At 36.3% G+C, this 15,531-nt stretch overlaps 4 protein-coding genes across 15 annotated transcripts in view; 1 reads left to right on the forward strand and 3 right to left on the reverse strand.

The window, feature by feature from the left end:
* The window catches only part of zgc:174653, a 954,986-nt gene that overhangs the window by 711,307 nt on the left and 228,148 nt on the right, over positions 1-15,531 (forward strand). The gene's annotated exons all lie outside the window — the stretch shown is intronic.
* Positions 1-15,531, reverse strand: part of znf1065 (zinc finger protein 1065) — a 207,657-nt gene that overhangs the window by 81,561 nt on the left and 110,565 nt on the right. The gene's annotated exons all lie outside the window — the stretch shown is intronic.
* LOC108183924 (uncharacterized) overlaps positions 1-15,531 on the reverse strand; it is a 667,181-nt gene that overhangs the window by 31,299 nt on the left and 620,351 nt on the right. The window lies entirely within an intron of this gene.
* LOC110439430 (uncharacterized) lies at positions 3,654-12,654 on the reverse strand. 2 transcript variants are annotated; one of them, XM_021475456.3, is made up of 3 exons: positions 12,504-12,654; positions 11,159-11,308; positions 3,654-6,848 (listed from the first exon to the last, which is right to left on the reverse strand). In XM_021475456.3, exons 2-3 carry the CDS (start codon positions 11,241-11,243, stop codon positions 5,671-5,673), a joined length of 1,263 nt encoding a protein of 420 aa, XP_021331131.2. In that variant the 5' UTR covers positions 11,244-11,308; positions 12,504-12,654; the 3' UTR covers positions 3,654-5,670. The 2 variants fall into 2 exon arrangements, with proteins under 2 accessions (XP_021331131.2, XP_073803786.1); XM_073947685.1 differs by lacking the exon at positions 12,504-12,654 and adding an exon at positions 11,887-11,918.

A 15,531-nucleotide genomic window follows, 5' to 3' on the forward strand; every position in this document is an offset into this window, starting at 1 on the left:
CGACCACAAACCTTTACCCCGCACAACGAGACATTGTTTGAACAAAAATTGTAACTGTCTGCTTGTATTAAAGGTTTTTGTCTAATTACCGTGTAGTTCAGTGAAACCATATGTGGCCAGCATAAAATAAGCGACAAATAAGTCAATATAACAAAGTCATCCCAATAAAGCAAAATGAACGTAAGATTCATATAAAGCTCTCGCTTAAACTGGTCAATAATGATTTGGTCATTCTTAAAAAGGCTAAAACTGCACCAACGTTACAAATATATAAATCAAATCAAATCACTTTTATTGTCACATCATCAGCAGCATGTGTGCTATGATGAGTGAAAAGCTTAGGTGCTCTAGACAGTGCAAATACAATGACAGTGCAAAATCCAACAGCATACTCTCAAAAAAACAGGACAATATAAAATTGGCAGTGTTGACAGCGATATGTACAATGAATAGGTGTACACATAGTTGTAGGCAGTATTGTTTAATGTATAGATTGGTTAATATGCAGTGCATGCTACATATTGATGGTGTGCAGTGAGAGGTATGGAAGAGTCTGTGTGTGGTGTGTTAAGTGTTCATCAGCCTCATAGTCTGAGGGACGAAACTTTCCTTCAGCCAGCTGGTGCGTGACCGGATGCTGCGGAATCATCTGCCTGAGGGTAGCAGAGAGAAAAGTCTTTGGCTTGGGTGGCTGGAGTCGCTGATGATTCTCTTGGCTTTCCTCATGCACTGCCTGGTGTAGATGTCCTGGAGGGAGGGATATTCACCTCATACTTAGCATCCTATGCAGGCCTTTGCGATTGCTGCTGGTGCTGTTTCCATACCAGGTGATAATACAGGCAGACAGGAAGCAACTCTCAGTGCAGGTGTAGAATGAGCGGAGGATGTGAGGGCTTATTCTAAACCTCCTGAGACACCTGAGGAAGAAGAGGCATTGTGCCTTCCTAAGCACTGCGTCTGTGTGAGCAGTCCATGTCAGATCCTCAGCGATGTGTACTCCAAGAAACTTGAAAGTGCTGACTCTCTCCACTGGTGTCCTGTTGATGGTGATGGGGGTGTGTTCTCTATTCTCTTTCCTGAAAACCACCACCAGCTCCTTGGTTTTGCTGATGTTAAGCGAGAGGTGGTTTTTCTCATGCCACTGCGTCAGAGTGTGCACCTCCTCTCTGTAGGCCGTCTCATCATTATCAGTGATTAGGCTCACTACCGTTGTGTCATCAGAAAATTTAACGATGACGTTGGAGCTGTGTTTGGCTGTACAGTCATGTGTGTACAGGGAGTACAGGAGTGGGCTGAGAACACAGCCCTGTGGATCACCAGTGTTGAGGATCAGTGTGGATGAGGTTATGTTGTTCATTCTGACCACCTGGCGTCTGCTTGACGGGAAGTCCAGGATACATTTGCACAGAGAGGTGTGTAGACCCAGAGCCTACTAACTTGGCAGGCACTATGGTTTTGAATGCTGAGCTGTAGTCCACAAACAGCACTCTCGCGTATGTGTTTTTGTTTACCAGGTTAGACAGAGCAGTATTCAATGTGAAAGCAATTGCATCATCGTTGAAGCGGTTATTCCTGTATGCAAATTGCAGAGGGTCAGTGTGAGCAGGCAGTACAGAGCAGATGTGCTTTTTAATCAGCTTCTCAAAGCACTTGCTGAAGATGGGTGTCAAATCAATCGGACGCCAGACATTTAAGCATGTGGTTTTAGCTGATTTCGGTATGGGCAAAATAGTAGTTGTCTTAAAGCATGTGGGAACCACTGACCGAGAGAGCGAGAGGTTGAAGATGTCTGTGAAAACTCCCGCTAGCTTGATTCTGAAAAGATTCTCTGACTGACAGACAGCTTTTGATCAGTGACGTAGCCTACGTGACTAATAGCTTTTATTAGTTAGCCTATTGATTCCTCTTTTTAAAATTATGTTTTTTGTTTTGATATTATTGTCAAATCAATGAGCAAACTCAGAGCAAACTCTCTTCCCGGGGGATGCTGAGCTCGCACAGCTTCCTGAACGTTCTATATCTGTTATAACCGCACTTTGTAAATAAATTGGTCTGGCAGATATTGCGTTTTTTTTTTTTTTTTTTAATTAATTTTTTACTCAGCGTAAAATGTACATTCTTAAATGTTATTGATGGCAGCAATTCACACATAGATTAAGGTACATCTGAACAGCAATTTCCAATAATAAAATGCAAATGTCAAAAAAATGGCGTTTATTGCGTTTTGCAACTGAACTCTATTTTATATATAATATATATATATATATATATATATATATATATATATATATATATATATACATATATATTACTGCTGTCAATCGATTAAAACAATTTACTAATTAATCACATTTTTTAAATTAATCGCGATTAAATTAATGTAAACGCAAGACAAAAACTATTTAAATTCAAAATATAATTGTTTATTAGAATTTTTGTTTAACTTGTAACACAGATTTCTTCATGTAAACAACATCAATATCCTGGTTTTACAGCCACATTTATTACAGAAATTAAAACACAGGCATCTTAATGCCATTTGAATTCAAAACAATCAATGCCAAAAAAGAAAAAATTATTTGGATTCTAAGTGGACTGCAAAAAAATGCCAATACACAGGCATTGCATAATAATAATAATATTAATAATAATAATAAAATATTGAATACAAACAATTGCACTCATTGTAAAGTTGTATTGCTGTGAGTTGAGAACATTAATTATAGAGCAGAAACAATTTTTCTCAGTCCTCCTTTACATTCATCCAGTTGCTAAGACAGTCCAGTCCAGACATCCCAAGTCTCCCGGAAGTTGCGGGAGTATCCCGAAATGCACTGAGACTCCCGGATGCCCGCAAATGAATGATAATCTCCCGGAAATCGCACGTCTCCCATGCGGTCCTTAAATATGTTGCACACCCCTCTCCATCCCACCTAGCTCTTCAGGTACGTGGCGCACAACTCACCCCCACCGCTCTTCAGGTATGTCTCGCACGCACACGCCCCTACTCAGATACGTCGCTTACTCAACCCCTGAAACGAAACAGACACAGACAGACAGACACACACAACGTGCGGGAGCCACTCTGTATATCCTGGCTCTGTATATTCTGGTGATGCAACATTAATTGTTTTATACTGAATGCCTTCAAAAAGTGCTTCCTTTGTCTTATTCATATTTCTTTGCATGTTGAACACATCCACCACAACAGGAAGTAAAAAAAAAATATTGCAACTGCGTTAATTGCATAAATTTTTTTTGACGTGTTAAATATTTTCAATTAATCGCATGCGTTAACCCACTAATTTTGAAAGCACTAATATATATATATATATATATATATATATATATATATATATATACATATATATATACATATATATATACACACACACACACAAACACGCACACACTAGAGCTGCACAATTAATCGTAAAAAGATTGCAATCTAGATTCGACCTTTTAATCCAGCATTGCTATGATTCTGTGAATCATATTTTCAAGTTCAGGAGAGAAGAAAAAGTGGCCGAACAAGTCTTCACATAGTTTTACATTTGTTGTTTAGCAAAGTAGACACCTCCGAATGGTGTTGAAAGAGTCACATGCTGTATTTATAAGATATAATTCACCCCAAAAATTTCATTTTTGTCTTCATGTAATAATGTATTTGTGACCGCAAAATCACACGTGACGTGAGCTGACCGTCAGCTGTTACCACAGAGTGGGCGGGTGTGCACACTGAATGAAGTCTACTTTAGTGAACAGAACCTGCATAAGCTGTGAATAACAGGTAGTAAAGTTTTAAATAACATTCAGTTTGTAGCAAAGAGGGATCGATTGGGAGCCGCGCGGGAAGTGAACCACTCTTAGCTGTAAATATTAAACCGAAAGAGCACACAGTGTTGCCAGATGTAGCTAACTGATTCCAGCGCTAAAAGTATCCAAAACCGAACGAAATGCAAAAATATCCACCCAGACTTCTGTATTAACGAAAATAACGTCAGTGGCGGATTTTAAGCAGAAAATGACAGGTTGTAAGCATATGTCTCAAACAATAATTCAACATCAGAATTATCATCAGCATTAATGACCAGGACAAATCTCAAGTCTGTTTAATCCACCATTCCAAGTCTATACAAAATTTAGTATTTAAACCAACAGTACAGCTACACAAAGCCTATTGCTGTTTTACCACATGTTTGAGAATAACACACTTATATTAACCTTTATTTTACATCTACAGAATCTTAAGTAATTCGTGATCTTTATGTAAGGCAAAAAAATCGCGATTCTCATTTTAGCCAGATTCGTGCAGCTCATTTTTTCTATATATATTTCATAAATTATGCAAAACACAGCAAGAACATTTTCACAGTATGTTTGATAATATTTTTTCTTCTGGAGAAAGTCTTATTTGATTTTAATTTTTTTAATAAACCATTTTAAAGACAAAACTATTAGCCCCTTTAAGCAATATATTTTTGATAGTCTAAAGAACAAACCATCTTTATACAATAACTTGTCTAATTTACTGTCATCATGGCTAACATAAAATAAATCAGTTATTAGAGATTAGTTATTAAAACTATAATGTTTAGAAATGTGCCGGAAAAATCTTATCTCTATTGAACAGAAAAAATAAACTTGTTTTTTTTTTTTACTTGTTCAGACTACTTAATTAAAATGTGCTGAAATAACACAATTCTTGAGATTTCATTGGAACAACTTAATGTTCAATCCACATAAATTTGTTAAAAGTTTTAAGTTAACTTAATTTGTGTTGTGACACCATGAAAGAATTGTGTGGGACCCTGCAGTTTTTACAGTGTGTGCAATGTGCACAAATATGGTTATCAGTTCATAATAAGTTGAAGCACATTGTTAAATTTTGCTGTATTTGGCTTAACTGTTCCTGGGTGGCTCGCCAATGTATAGTTGACTCTAATGCATAAAATAAGTAAGCTGACCAAAGTTCTTACGTGGAGAAAACTTTATTGAAGACAATTAATAGTGCAGTTCCTCAGAAGTGACGTTAACTCGTCCGTCTTCAGGTAACTTAACCCAAAGTACCACCCCCACCTGTAAGCAGGGCGAGAGGGGAGTGTAAGCTCAGGTAGATCTCGATGAACTCCGTAGACTTGTTTCTATTCTAATGACAGATATAGGGTTGGCTTAAGGGAGATATAAGGCTTACTAAGAGCTCGACTATGGTGCCAATGTAATGCTCTGTTTACTTAGGTTGTGTGTTTTTGGACTGTGGGAGGAAACTAGGGAACCCAGGGGAAACCCACACGAGCACGGGGAGAATGAGCAAACTGCACAAAAATGTCAACTGGTTAGTAGCGACTTTAACCTGTGACATTCTTACTGTGAGGCAACTGTTCTAACCACTGGGCTGCGGTGTTGCCTAATCTAGAAAGAAGGGGGAGTAAAGGTGGGAGTGGGATTCTTCAAGATGAAGATAACTAAGGTAAGAAACTCTATTTATAGTGAGTCAGGAATCATCTGATTGGTGAATCATGTTTTATCTAATGTGCGACCAGCCGTGGACAATCATAAGCATGTGATCCTCTCAAAGGTAGTTTATAAATAAACTTAACGTGAATAAACAGCCAAACTCAGTGAAAAAGCTGTCGTTTTGAATATACCCAAATTTGTGTGGACAAGACCTCAATGTTGAGGACTCTGCTCTCTATTGTGAAGTTTTAGGTGAGCGCTGAGGCTTCTTTTACACTTAAAGCCCTTTCCACATTCACTGCATTTAAAATGATCCTCTCTTGAGTGAATCTTCATGTGTTTCTTAATGGTGTCTTTGCGGGTGAGACTCTTTCCACACTGATCACATGTGAACACTATGGTTCCAGTGTGACCATTCATGTGGTTCTTGAGGCTAGCTTTGGTTGAGAAGCTCTTTCCACATTGATCACATGTAAACGGCTTCTCTCCAGTGTGAATCCTCATGTGGATGTAAAGGTCTTGTTTTTTACCTAAACTCTTTCCACACTGTTCGCAGGTGTAAGGTTTCTCACTAGTGTGAACTCTCATGTGAGCAATCAGGTTCGGCTTTTTACTGAAACTCTTTCCACACTGTTTACAGCTGAAAGGCTTCTCCCCAGTATGAGTTCTCATGTGTGCTGCAAGGTTTCCAGCATGATAAAAGCTTTTTCCACACTGTTGGCATGGGAACTTCCTCTCTCCAGTGTGAATTCTCATGTGGGTGTTTAAGCTTTGTTTTTGACTAAAACTCTTTCCACACTGTTCGCAGGTGTAAGGTTTCTCCCCTGTGTGAACTCTCATGTGATCATCAAGGTTTGGCTTTTGACAGAAACTCTTTCCACACTGTTTACAGCTGAAAGGCTTCTCCCCATTGTGAATTCTCATGTGAATATCAAGGTTTGGCTTTTGACTGAAACTCTTTCCACACTGCTTACAGCTGAAAGGCTTCTCCCCAGTGTGAATTCTCATGTGTGCTGCAAGGTTTCCAGCATGATAAAAGCTTTTTCCACACTCTTGGCATGGAAACTTCTTCTTTCCAGTGTGAATTCTCATGTGGGCTTTAAAGCCTTGTATTTGACTAAAACTCTTTCCACACTGTTCGCAGGTGTAAGGTTTCTCCCCTGTGTGAACTCTCATGTGAACATCAAGCTTTGACTTCTGACTGAAACTCTTTCTACACTGTTTACAGCTAAAATTACACCCAGATTTTGATTTCCGAAGTCTTTCGTGTGATGAAGTCTTTTTAGTCAGTGGGGGTTTTTCATCAGTCATTATTTCTTTGGGTTTCTCAAACTGCTGTTTCTCATCTATTTCATTCTGTCTATGAGTCTCTTCTTTCAGCACCATCAGATCTAAAAAAAAAAAAGTTAACTTTAGTATGAAGGCTCAAAGCGATAAGCAAGAAATGGATGTTTCACCCACAAATGAAAATGGCCTTACCATTTACTCTCCGTCATGTAGTTTTAGACATTTCCTTTATTGTGGAACACAGTAAGCCAGTAGCGTTTTTTTTTTTTCTTTTTTTAATATCTTCTTTTGTGTTTAACAGGATCAAGAAACTCATAAAGGTTTAAAACCACACGAGGAAGAGTAAATGGTGAGGCTATTTTCATTTCTGCACAACTATCCCTTTAAAAGGTTCCTACAATTACAAATTTTTTACATGATGCAAAATAAGTCTTTGGTGTTCCCAGAATGTGTCTGAGGTTTCAGCTCAAAATCAGATCATATACCTTGTAGAATATTTAATTTTGGGGGTCAAAGGCAAACCAAGCTCTTTTTGTGCCTGTGACTTTAAATGGAAATAACCAAATGCACTCGCTCTAGATTACTTGTGTTGTTTCCTCGATTGAGACAAATCCTTCATGTCCATAGCAAGTATGCATAATTCACGCTTATATTTGCAAGTTTGCATTATTATATAAAACTTATGCAAATTCTTAATGCCACATTTGCTTTAAACAGGAGTGATGAGGAGATGGCAAGATGACATACTTTGCTACTTGTTTTCATTTATTTGTACTTTTGTTTTTGTTTTCTTGTCTTTGTGTATGCCCCGAGGCTTAGCTGAAGACCTACTTGGTCTACCCGACAAGATGCAGAAATGCCATCTAAAAAGGTTACTTGTGGTTTGTCCAATCAGGGACAGTGACGACGTAAATATACAAAATAATAATGATAACCCAGGGATTAAAAATGTGAACTCTCTGTTAATGAACACCCAGGATTATTTTTTAACCCCAGGTATAGCATGAGCAGTGTGGAAGGTGACTACAGATAACCCAGAATTTATCCAGGGTTAGAATGACCCAGGGTTAACAATTTGAAGTGTGAAAAGCCCTAAGAATATTCAGCATCAGCTCTCAGGATAAACAGAGTATAATGACAAACAGCGACAATTGTCAATCATGTCATGATGACCTGGGGCCTGTTTCAGTAAGGAGGTTCAACCAACTCAGAGTTTAATCTTGATCTCTGAGTTCATTTAATGAGAGATTAAATACTCAAGAGTTTTCAATTTCAGAAAAATATTTGAGCTACAAAAGTCTTTCAGTCAAGAGCAGTGAGTGATTTTCTCCTTTTGTTGTTTGATTAATGCTAAAAACAGTCGGCAGCAGGAATATTGCGCACTGTCACTTTAAGAATAGTGCGGCTCTGATATGGTTTCTCTTTCACATGTCTTTTGATTCTCAACTTGTTTGTTTATTACACAAATAAGGGTTAATATGAATATTCACTAAACACAGCACTCTGACCCAAATTTGCATACATTTGACCATTAAAGCGCTCAGATTAAGATGGCGTTAGGTGTGTGTTCTATATGATGGAATAATCGTTTATCTCGATTAATGGTTTTTTGATTAAGTGGTAGAGGTTGATATGACATTTAGAATGTAAGCAGGACTAAAAAATCTTTTTAGAACTAGTAATAATCCCATTAATCTAGTTACAGTACATGTCCGTCAAAGGTTAGTGAATTTAAGCTAATTATTCATTAAGAAAGGACAAGCCATTCTGCTATGTGACTTTGTTCTTTGTGTAACTGAAATGTAGGCAATAGCTATGATTCCATCCAAAAATGCGAATTAAATTTATGCGCAAAACTGGGATGTCACATAAAAGATGTGCGAATAAAGCTGCGTTTCCATCCAATGAATCAAAGAGAACAAAATCGTCACTTCCTGATTAACAGGCCCCAAATATGAACTGTAAAAACAGAATTTCGTGCAGTAGAAGAAGCTACATGAATCTTTTATTTAAATGACTTTCAGCTCAGAGGACAATGCTGGCACACAATGAACACGTGTTGGCGTTTGAAGCAATGAGATGCAGAGAACAGATGCTCTGGAGGTCATTAATAATATAATAACATTAATATTGAAATGGTTCATGCGTTTTAGAATGAACAAAACAACATTTCAGATGTTTATAATGTTCTCAGCCTGCTGGTTTGTGCATTCACACACATTTTCATCATCATATGATCTCTTATAACAAACCTTTTTAAACACACAAACAGGAATTTGTTTAGTAAAAGTGCTACTCAGTTATGCGCATGTTTTTTTATGCTTATTTTTCAAAAGTTATGTGCACCATGACATTAACATCAACCAATTTTTTTTATCCTCATAGCCTACCCAAAATGCATATAAAAATAGGTGGCTGGAAATGTACGGCTAAGCGAGAAATACCACTTTATCTTTTAAAAAGGGGAGGAGACAGACAGAAAACTCTCTTTCAGAGACAGGCTTGACTTACCCTGCTTTCTCGAATTTGACAAACCTGCAATTTTGAAACGGAAAACCTAGAGTTTCTCTCATTTCAGGGTTAAAATACTTTACACTTATCCTTCTTTCTGGAACAGGGCCCCAATCTCATATGCTATTGTTTTGCAACTTCAGTTGCCTATTGGAGAAATGACCAGGAATAATAAACGTCAGAAAATGGTCACACTACTTGCTCTGCAAACAAGTGTGTTCATGTCTGTACAAAGAAAACTAAAATAAGAAAATATGACGTTGCAACATCAAGCAGCTATAGGCATGGGCCAGTATAAGATTCGGCTTCATGGTACTTTGATTACTGCTCTAAAATATATTCTTTTAAATGTCTGGGTAAAAAAAAAAAACATTTTTTCCTCTTTGAACACAAAACATTTTCTTTTGAGAAACTTATAAAATATTTTACAGCAGTAAACATGTCAGGCTAAATCATTCAATTGAATCCTTGACTTCTGCTGTCTTCATTTGTTTCATAAACACAGATTTCTTTACAATTTGAAACAGCATCTTTGGATATCTTTTCTGCTGGAGAAACTGTTGCCCTGAAAAACTTAAAACAAAATGTAAAAAAAAAAAAAAACCTTACATATACCGATTAATGGTACAGCAGAAAATATTGGCAGTTTTAAAACCTTGACTTTGTTCAAACTGCATTATACTTTGAAAATGGCTATCGTCCCATGCCTCAGCAGCACAACACTGTTTTTAGGATCTAAAAATGTATTCTTTAAAAAAAGTCTCAAGCAAAAAGATTCCAATGGCGCCGCCTGCTGGTAAATGAAGAACATGGTTAATATTCTGATGAACTTTACACTCAAATGTTTGCATATCATCAGCATGCTGTAATCCATTTCTTAAACAAAAAAAAAGTCATTTTTAGACTAGTTTGTTGTAATTTTATACATTTAATGATACAATAATAAATTAATAATTATGTTAAAATATTTTAGATATTTCTTAGCAAAAAATCTTAAATATTGCGTAAAAACAAGAGAGCTCAACTAGGATCCACACACTTTTTTCCAAAATAAACTTTCTTTAAAATATAAAACAAATGAACACAAGTTTTAAAAACTATAATAATATAAATCTATGCACAACAATCTGTGCAGGTCGATGTCCTCAGCAGTAAATACATGGAACACGTTTAAACAAATGAAGCATGAAAATAATTAAACTATTATGATAAATAGAGTTAAAATGATCTTTTTGAATGAAAAGTTTAAAGATTTATTTAGATGGATTATTGGTGATTGTATGGGTTTTGACCAGATTGGGTAACAAAACATGAACAAAGGAAAATGAAGACTTGTTTAAAAAGATTTAAGACCTACAACACAATATTTCAGTAAATTTAAGACTTTTTAAGGCCTAAAATTTTAGGTTTTCGAATTTAGGACATTTTAAGACCCTGCGGGTATTAAATAGATCATATTTGTGAGAACTAGTAACAACTACTAAAAACAAGTTTAAACCCATAAAGAAATTGATGAAAAAAGGGAATTGTGATCAACGTGACATATGCAAATGGAAAGTACTAAGCCAACACTATCACCGTAATAGCAGATATCTTCTATGAGAATATTGTAGGTCAAATATCATCAGCTCAGTTAAACTTTTTACATTTATTGTTTTTATTTACTTTATATAGCGCCAGTGCTCAAGGACGCTTTACAAATAGTAGGAGAATAAGAAAAGCAATAAACTTAAGAAGGTAGATAAAATAGGAGACTAATAATACATAAAATAATGACAAAAGACATGAAAACAAGTGATGAAAGAAACTCATTCCTGTCTTTTCAATGAGTGCTTATGTGCATTTAGGAGAACTAGGCAGCACACTCAGGGCTGCTAGATGGATTTTGAGAATGAAAACTAACCTGTTTGTTCCTGCAGATCTTCCTGTTTGACTGTGAATGTCTCTTCAATCTTCACATCTTCACTCTCCTCTTTAATAAACACCATCTTTATAACAGTGTGGAGATCAGTCGCTTCAGCAGGAGTTTTTTTCTGTGTTTGGACACTTTATCCTGTTTAAAATGAACAAAACAATAAAATGTCCTGTTTAAAATAAATAAAACAATGAACAGAAACAAAAGAACTTCTCTTCAACACTTGCTTCAACAGTTTCTTTAGATAAGAGTGATTAACAAAAAGATATTAGTTAAGTTTGAGCAAAAAACAATAGCCACAAAAGAGCAGATTAAGTACTCCATTTCTTATATATATATAGTGATGTTTACTTCGAATAGAATGACATTATGCTATTTAATAAATTAAACCTTCATTAAAACACTCATTACACACTTTACTGTTGCTTTAATCAAACTTTAACAAATGTTAATTATTATTTTTTTATTTTTTTATTTTATTGACTGTTTACAGCAACGTTGTAGCACTCTTTTGCACAAGACAAGAATTTCCTCTCCGGGACAAATAAAGTTTATCCTATCTTATTCAAACAATAGACCTTACTGTGAGTAAAATAATACTTCGTTGTATAAAGGGTTAAAATAATATTGTCAACAGCAGGTACATCTAGCATTAAACGAACAACCTGAAATTTTAATAATTTGGTTTACATCTGTGTAAAAGCTTTAAAACAAACCTTTCTCCAGTTGAATCATAGTACGGGAGTGGGGCAGCCTAAAGTTGTCACACCACCACGCCAAAATAAAAGTCTTTTTTAAAGCTTTTTCTCTTACTTACTCTTAGTCATGACTTATTGATACATTTCTCCCTTGGTTTCCACTTTTTACTTTATCTGCTTTCTGTTTTGTATTTGTAAGACCATCACTACTTATGTTAATTGAATAAACCCATTTACCCCCACTTGATCTTTGCCTTCAGGTAGGTTGGTAAGTGGTTGCATTTTCTTTAAACGATTGCATTTCTTCATCCGTAGCTTTAACCCACATTCACTTGCATTCACTGATGTTGCCACCTCTTTGTATGTTTGAATGGGGAAACATCAAATTCTCCAAAATTGACTGCCAGGTTCCAACTTATATAATAGGTTGAAGCTTATTTGGGCTACAGTCCATTTGTCAGGATAAAAACAATATTTATAACCAAATAAACAAACAAACAAAAAAGAAGCTTTTAAAAGTTACTGAAGAACTTAATACACTGTTGAACAGTGCATCCACGCATGTTTAGATTTTACATTTTATAATGTCAGCAATCAGATATTATTTGAGTGTAAATTCAGAATGTGCAACTCACCTTTTCAGTCTTCAATGAATAAGTGGGATGAAAAAATGGCCTCAGTGGGTTTTTCTTTGTATGTTGTGTTTGGTAATAATCCCAATGTAGGAATCTACAATCGCAGTTTGTCCTCCAAAGTTGTTCTCTTTACTTAGCAAAATAAGCCAATGAAGATTCTCTTAGGAACCCAGAATATAAAGATACAACCCTGCTGAGCTACAGGATCTGGAATGTGATTGGATAAGACACAATTGGCCCCCATTAATGCTGGTATAAAGATGCAAATGAGCAGTGGAGAGCAGTGAAGACTCAAGACACATACAGTGGGGGATGGAAAGTCCAGCAGCTTTACAAACCATAGTTTTACAGAGAAATAATGATGTATTGGGAAAATAAGTTGACTTTAGCCATCGTCATTTTTTTTTTGTTTCTGTTGTTTTATAATACTATTGATTGAAGTGTTTTTATTTTGGCTGCTGCATTTTGTAGTTAATGTTGATACACTTATGTTGAGGTACTTTGATTTGAAACACATTTCAATTTATTTTTCCCAAGCCTGGTTAAAAGGTAATGCAAGAGCTGTGTGTTGTTTTTTTAGAAGCTTCTCAGAGTTTTGTGTGAGTTTAGAGTCCTTTATTTCTCTTAAAGCACATTCAGCTTATAACTGGCTTCTGTAAGACAGTCAACACACTCTTAACAGGTCAATTATTTCTTTCCAAAAGTGTCTATAGATTTTAACAATCAAAATGTAACTTGTTTCTGTGCCAATTTTGTTTTCTTTCCTTCGTTTTTTAGTTGAACAGAACATGTGTGAGCAGCTCAGCTTTCTCGAAAGCCTCTTATTCACCTGATAGGTAACAAAGATGTTTTTCCCTCTATTTATCATTTGTGTTTGTGCATACATATGCATAGACATTCACAAAAGCATATATACAATACCCTGTGACAAAAGCTTTTGCTTTTAACACAGTAAAGCTATCACATACTGTCCATTTTTTTAAAATATGTCATGCATCTAAATATTTATAATCACAAAATAATTACATCACAAGTTAATTTATTGTACAGGCAGTTTATACAGGGTAATGCAATGACAAGAGTTCACTTTCATAACTACACAATGCAGAACTTTTAATGTGATTAACCTGCTACACCTACACCAACTACAGCATTTCTCAGATTTCTTTTTCACTATGGTGTAATTACAGTGGTGAACATCACATAAAACAACAACTGCACTTACTCCTGTAACTTGTTTGCAACAATGAGATTATAATATTTGTGTCACATATTCATGTAAATAAATGGCTCATCATTGTGTGCAGTCATCTTTATTAATAGCTGCCTGATCTTTAATTGAATAGGGTCGTTTTACATATATGAAACCTGTTAACAGGTATAGCTGTTAATGCCAATACCAACTTGAAAGCCTAGATCAGGGGTCTCAAACTCAATTTACCTCGGGGCTGCAGGAGGCAAAGTCTGGGTGAGGCTGGGCCGCAAAAGGGATTTCACAAAAAAAGTCCTCAAATGTCATTATTAACAGTTTTAATTATTTATTTCTTCTGAACATGAAGTGTCCTGAACATTAATAGAACATTGAGTGAAGATTATGAACAGTTCTTCTGAACATGGCATCTATTGCCTACTCCTTGCTGCCAGAGACTTGACAGCGCTTCTCACAAATCTGAACCACATTTGGCTTTAGAGCGGAAGCAGCTGAGACCCTCAGTATGGCTTGAAGATGATCATCATTAAGTCTAGACCTGTACTTTGACTTATTGAAGTTCAAGGTGGAGAATAACTTCTCACACAGAAAAAAGTGGGGGAACTCACTCAAAACTTCCATTCCCTCACCTAAAAAAAAAGCGCTCTCTCTCTCCGCTCCGCTGATTCTGTCAGTGTACAGCGGTCGGCGCGGGCCACAAAATATTGCACTAAGGGCCGCAAATGGCCCGCGGGCCGCGAGTTTGAGACCCCTGGCCTAAAGCATATTACCTGAACAAGACCTGCCTTTCATCTCTTAGGACAAATAATCATAGGTGTCTATAACAACACATGCTTGATTGCCCAGATCATTACAATCAGTACATCTGAATGGTGCCTTTTAGTAAGCATAGTTCTTCACCAATACCAGTTTGATACTTTATATAATTACACATGTGAGGCATCACAGTGGTGCAGTGGTGCAGCTCTGGTTTCCCCAAAGTCCATAGATGTGGTATGCATGCGGTGTGTGTGAATGAGTGTGCATGTTTCCCAGTAATGGGTTGCAGCTGGACGGGCATCCGCTGCGTAAAGCATGTGCTGGATAAGTTGGTGGTTCATTCCACTATGGTGACCCCAGATTAATAACTGTATACTGTAACTAATATATCACACGAGGAGCAGTGCGATGTGGCCTTCTATCAGTTTTTTTGTATTTCTGTTTGTTGTATCGGCCTGTTGTTATTGCAATAATAAAAAAAATTATTCTTTTTTTTTTTAAAGTGTGATGTGGCTGTATCTGGTGGAAGGCATGTGTTATATTGTACACTAGGCACTCGAGAACGATTGTCCCTCTACCTGTTGTTTCAATCCCCAGACAACTTTGTTCATCTTCAGAGCTTCTTCATCTGTTATAGACAGCAAGAGTCCCGAGATGCTCAAAGTCCAGAAAAGGAACCAAAAACATTGTCAAAACATGTGACTTTAGTGGTTCAATTGTAATCAAGTTCCAAGAACATTTTGTGTGCAAGAAAATGTAGAAAAAAGCAGCCATGTCCAAAGTAGGAACTTTTGAAGCATATAGTGGCTGTTTTTGCCTCTGTATTCTCTTAATTTGCATTCAGCAGAAGAAAAACAGATTTGGAACAAGTAGAGGATGAGTAAATGACAAAATTGTGATTTTTATGTGAACTGCTTTTAATGCTTCTGTAAGTAAAGGTAAATTAAATATTACTCAAGATATTGCTAAAGAATGGCAGGAAACGTTGACCACAGATAATAAGAGACAGCAAATTATGTGGAAAAAAGGAAACTATATAGGCCTATGAAGATGTAGAAA

Source organism: Danio rerio, chromosome 4 (assembly GCF_049306965.1).
Source record: "Danio rerio strain Tuebingen ecotype United States chromosome 4, GRCz12tu, whole genome shotgun sequence".
Classification (NCBI taxonomy): domain Eukaryota; kingdom Metazoa; phylum Chordata; class Actinopteri; order Cypriniformes; family Danionidae; genus Danio; species Danio rerio.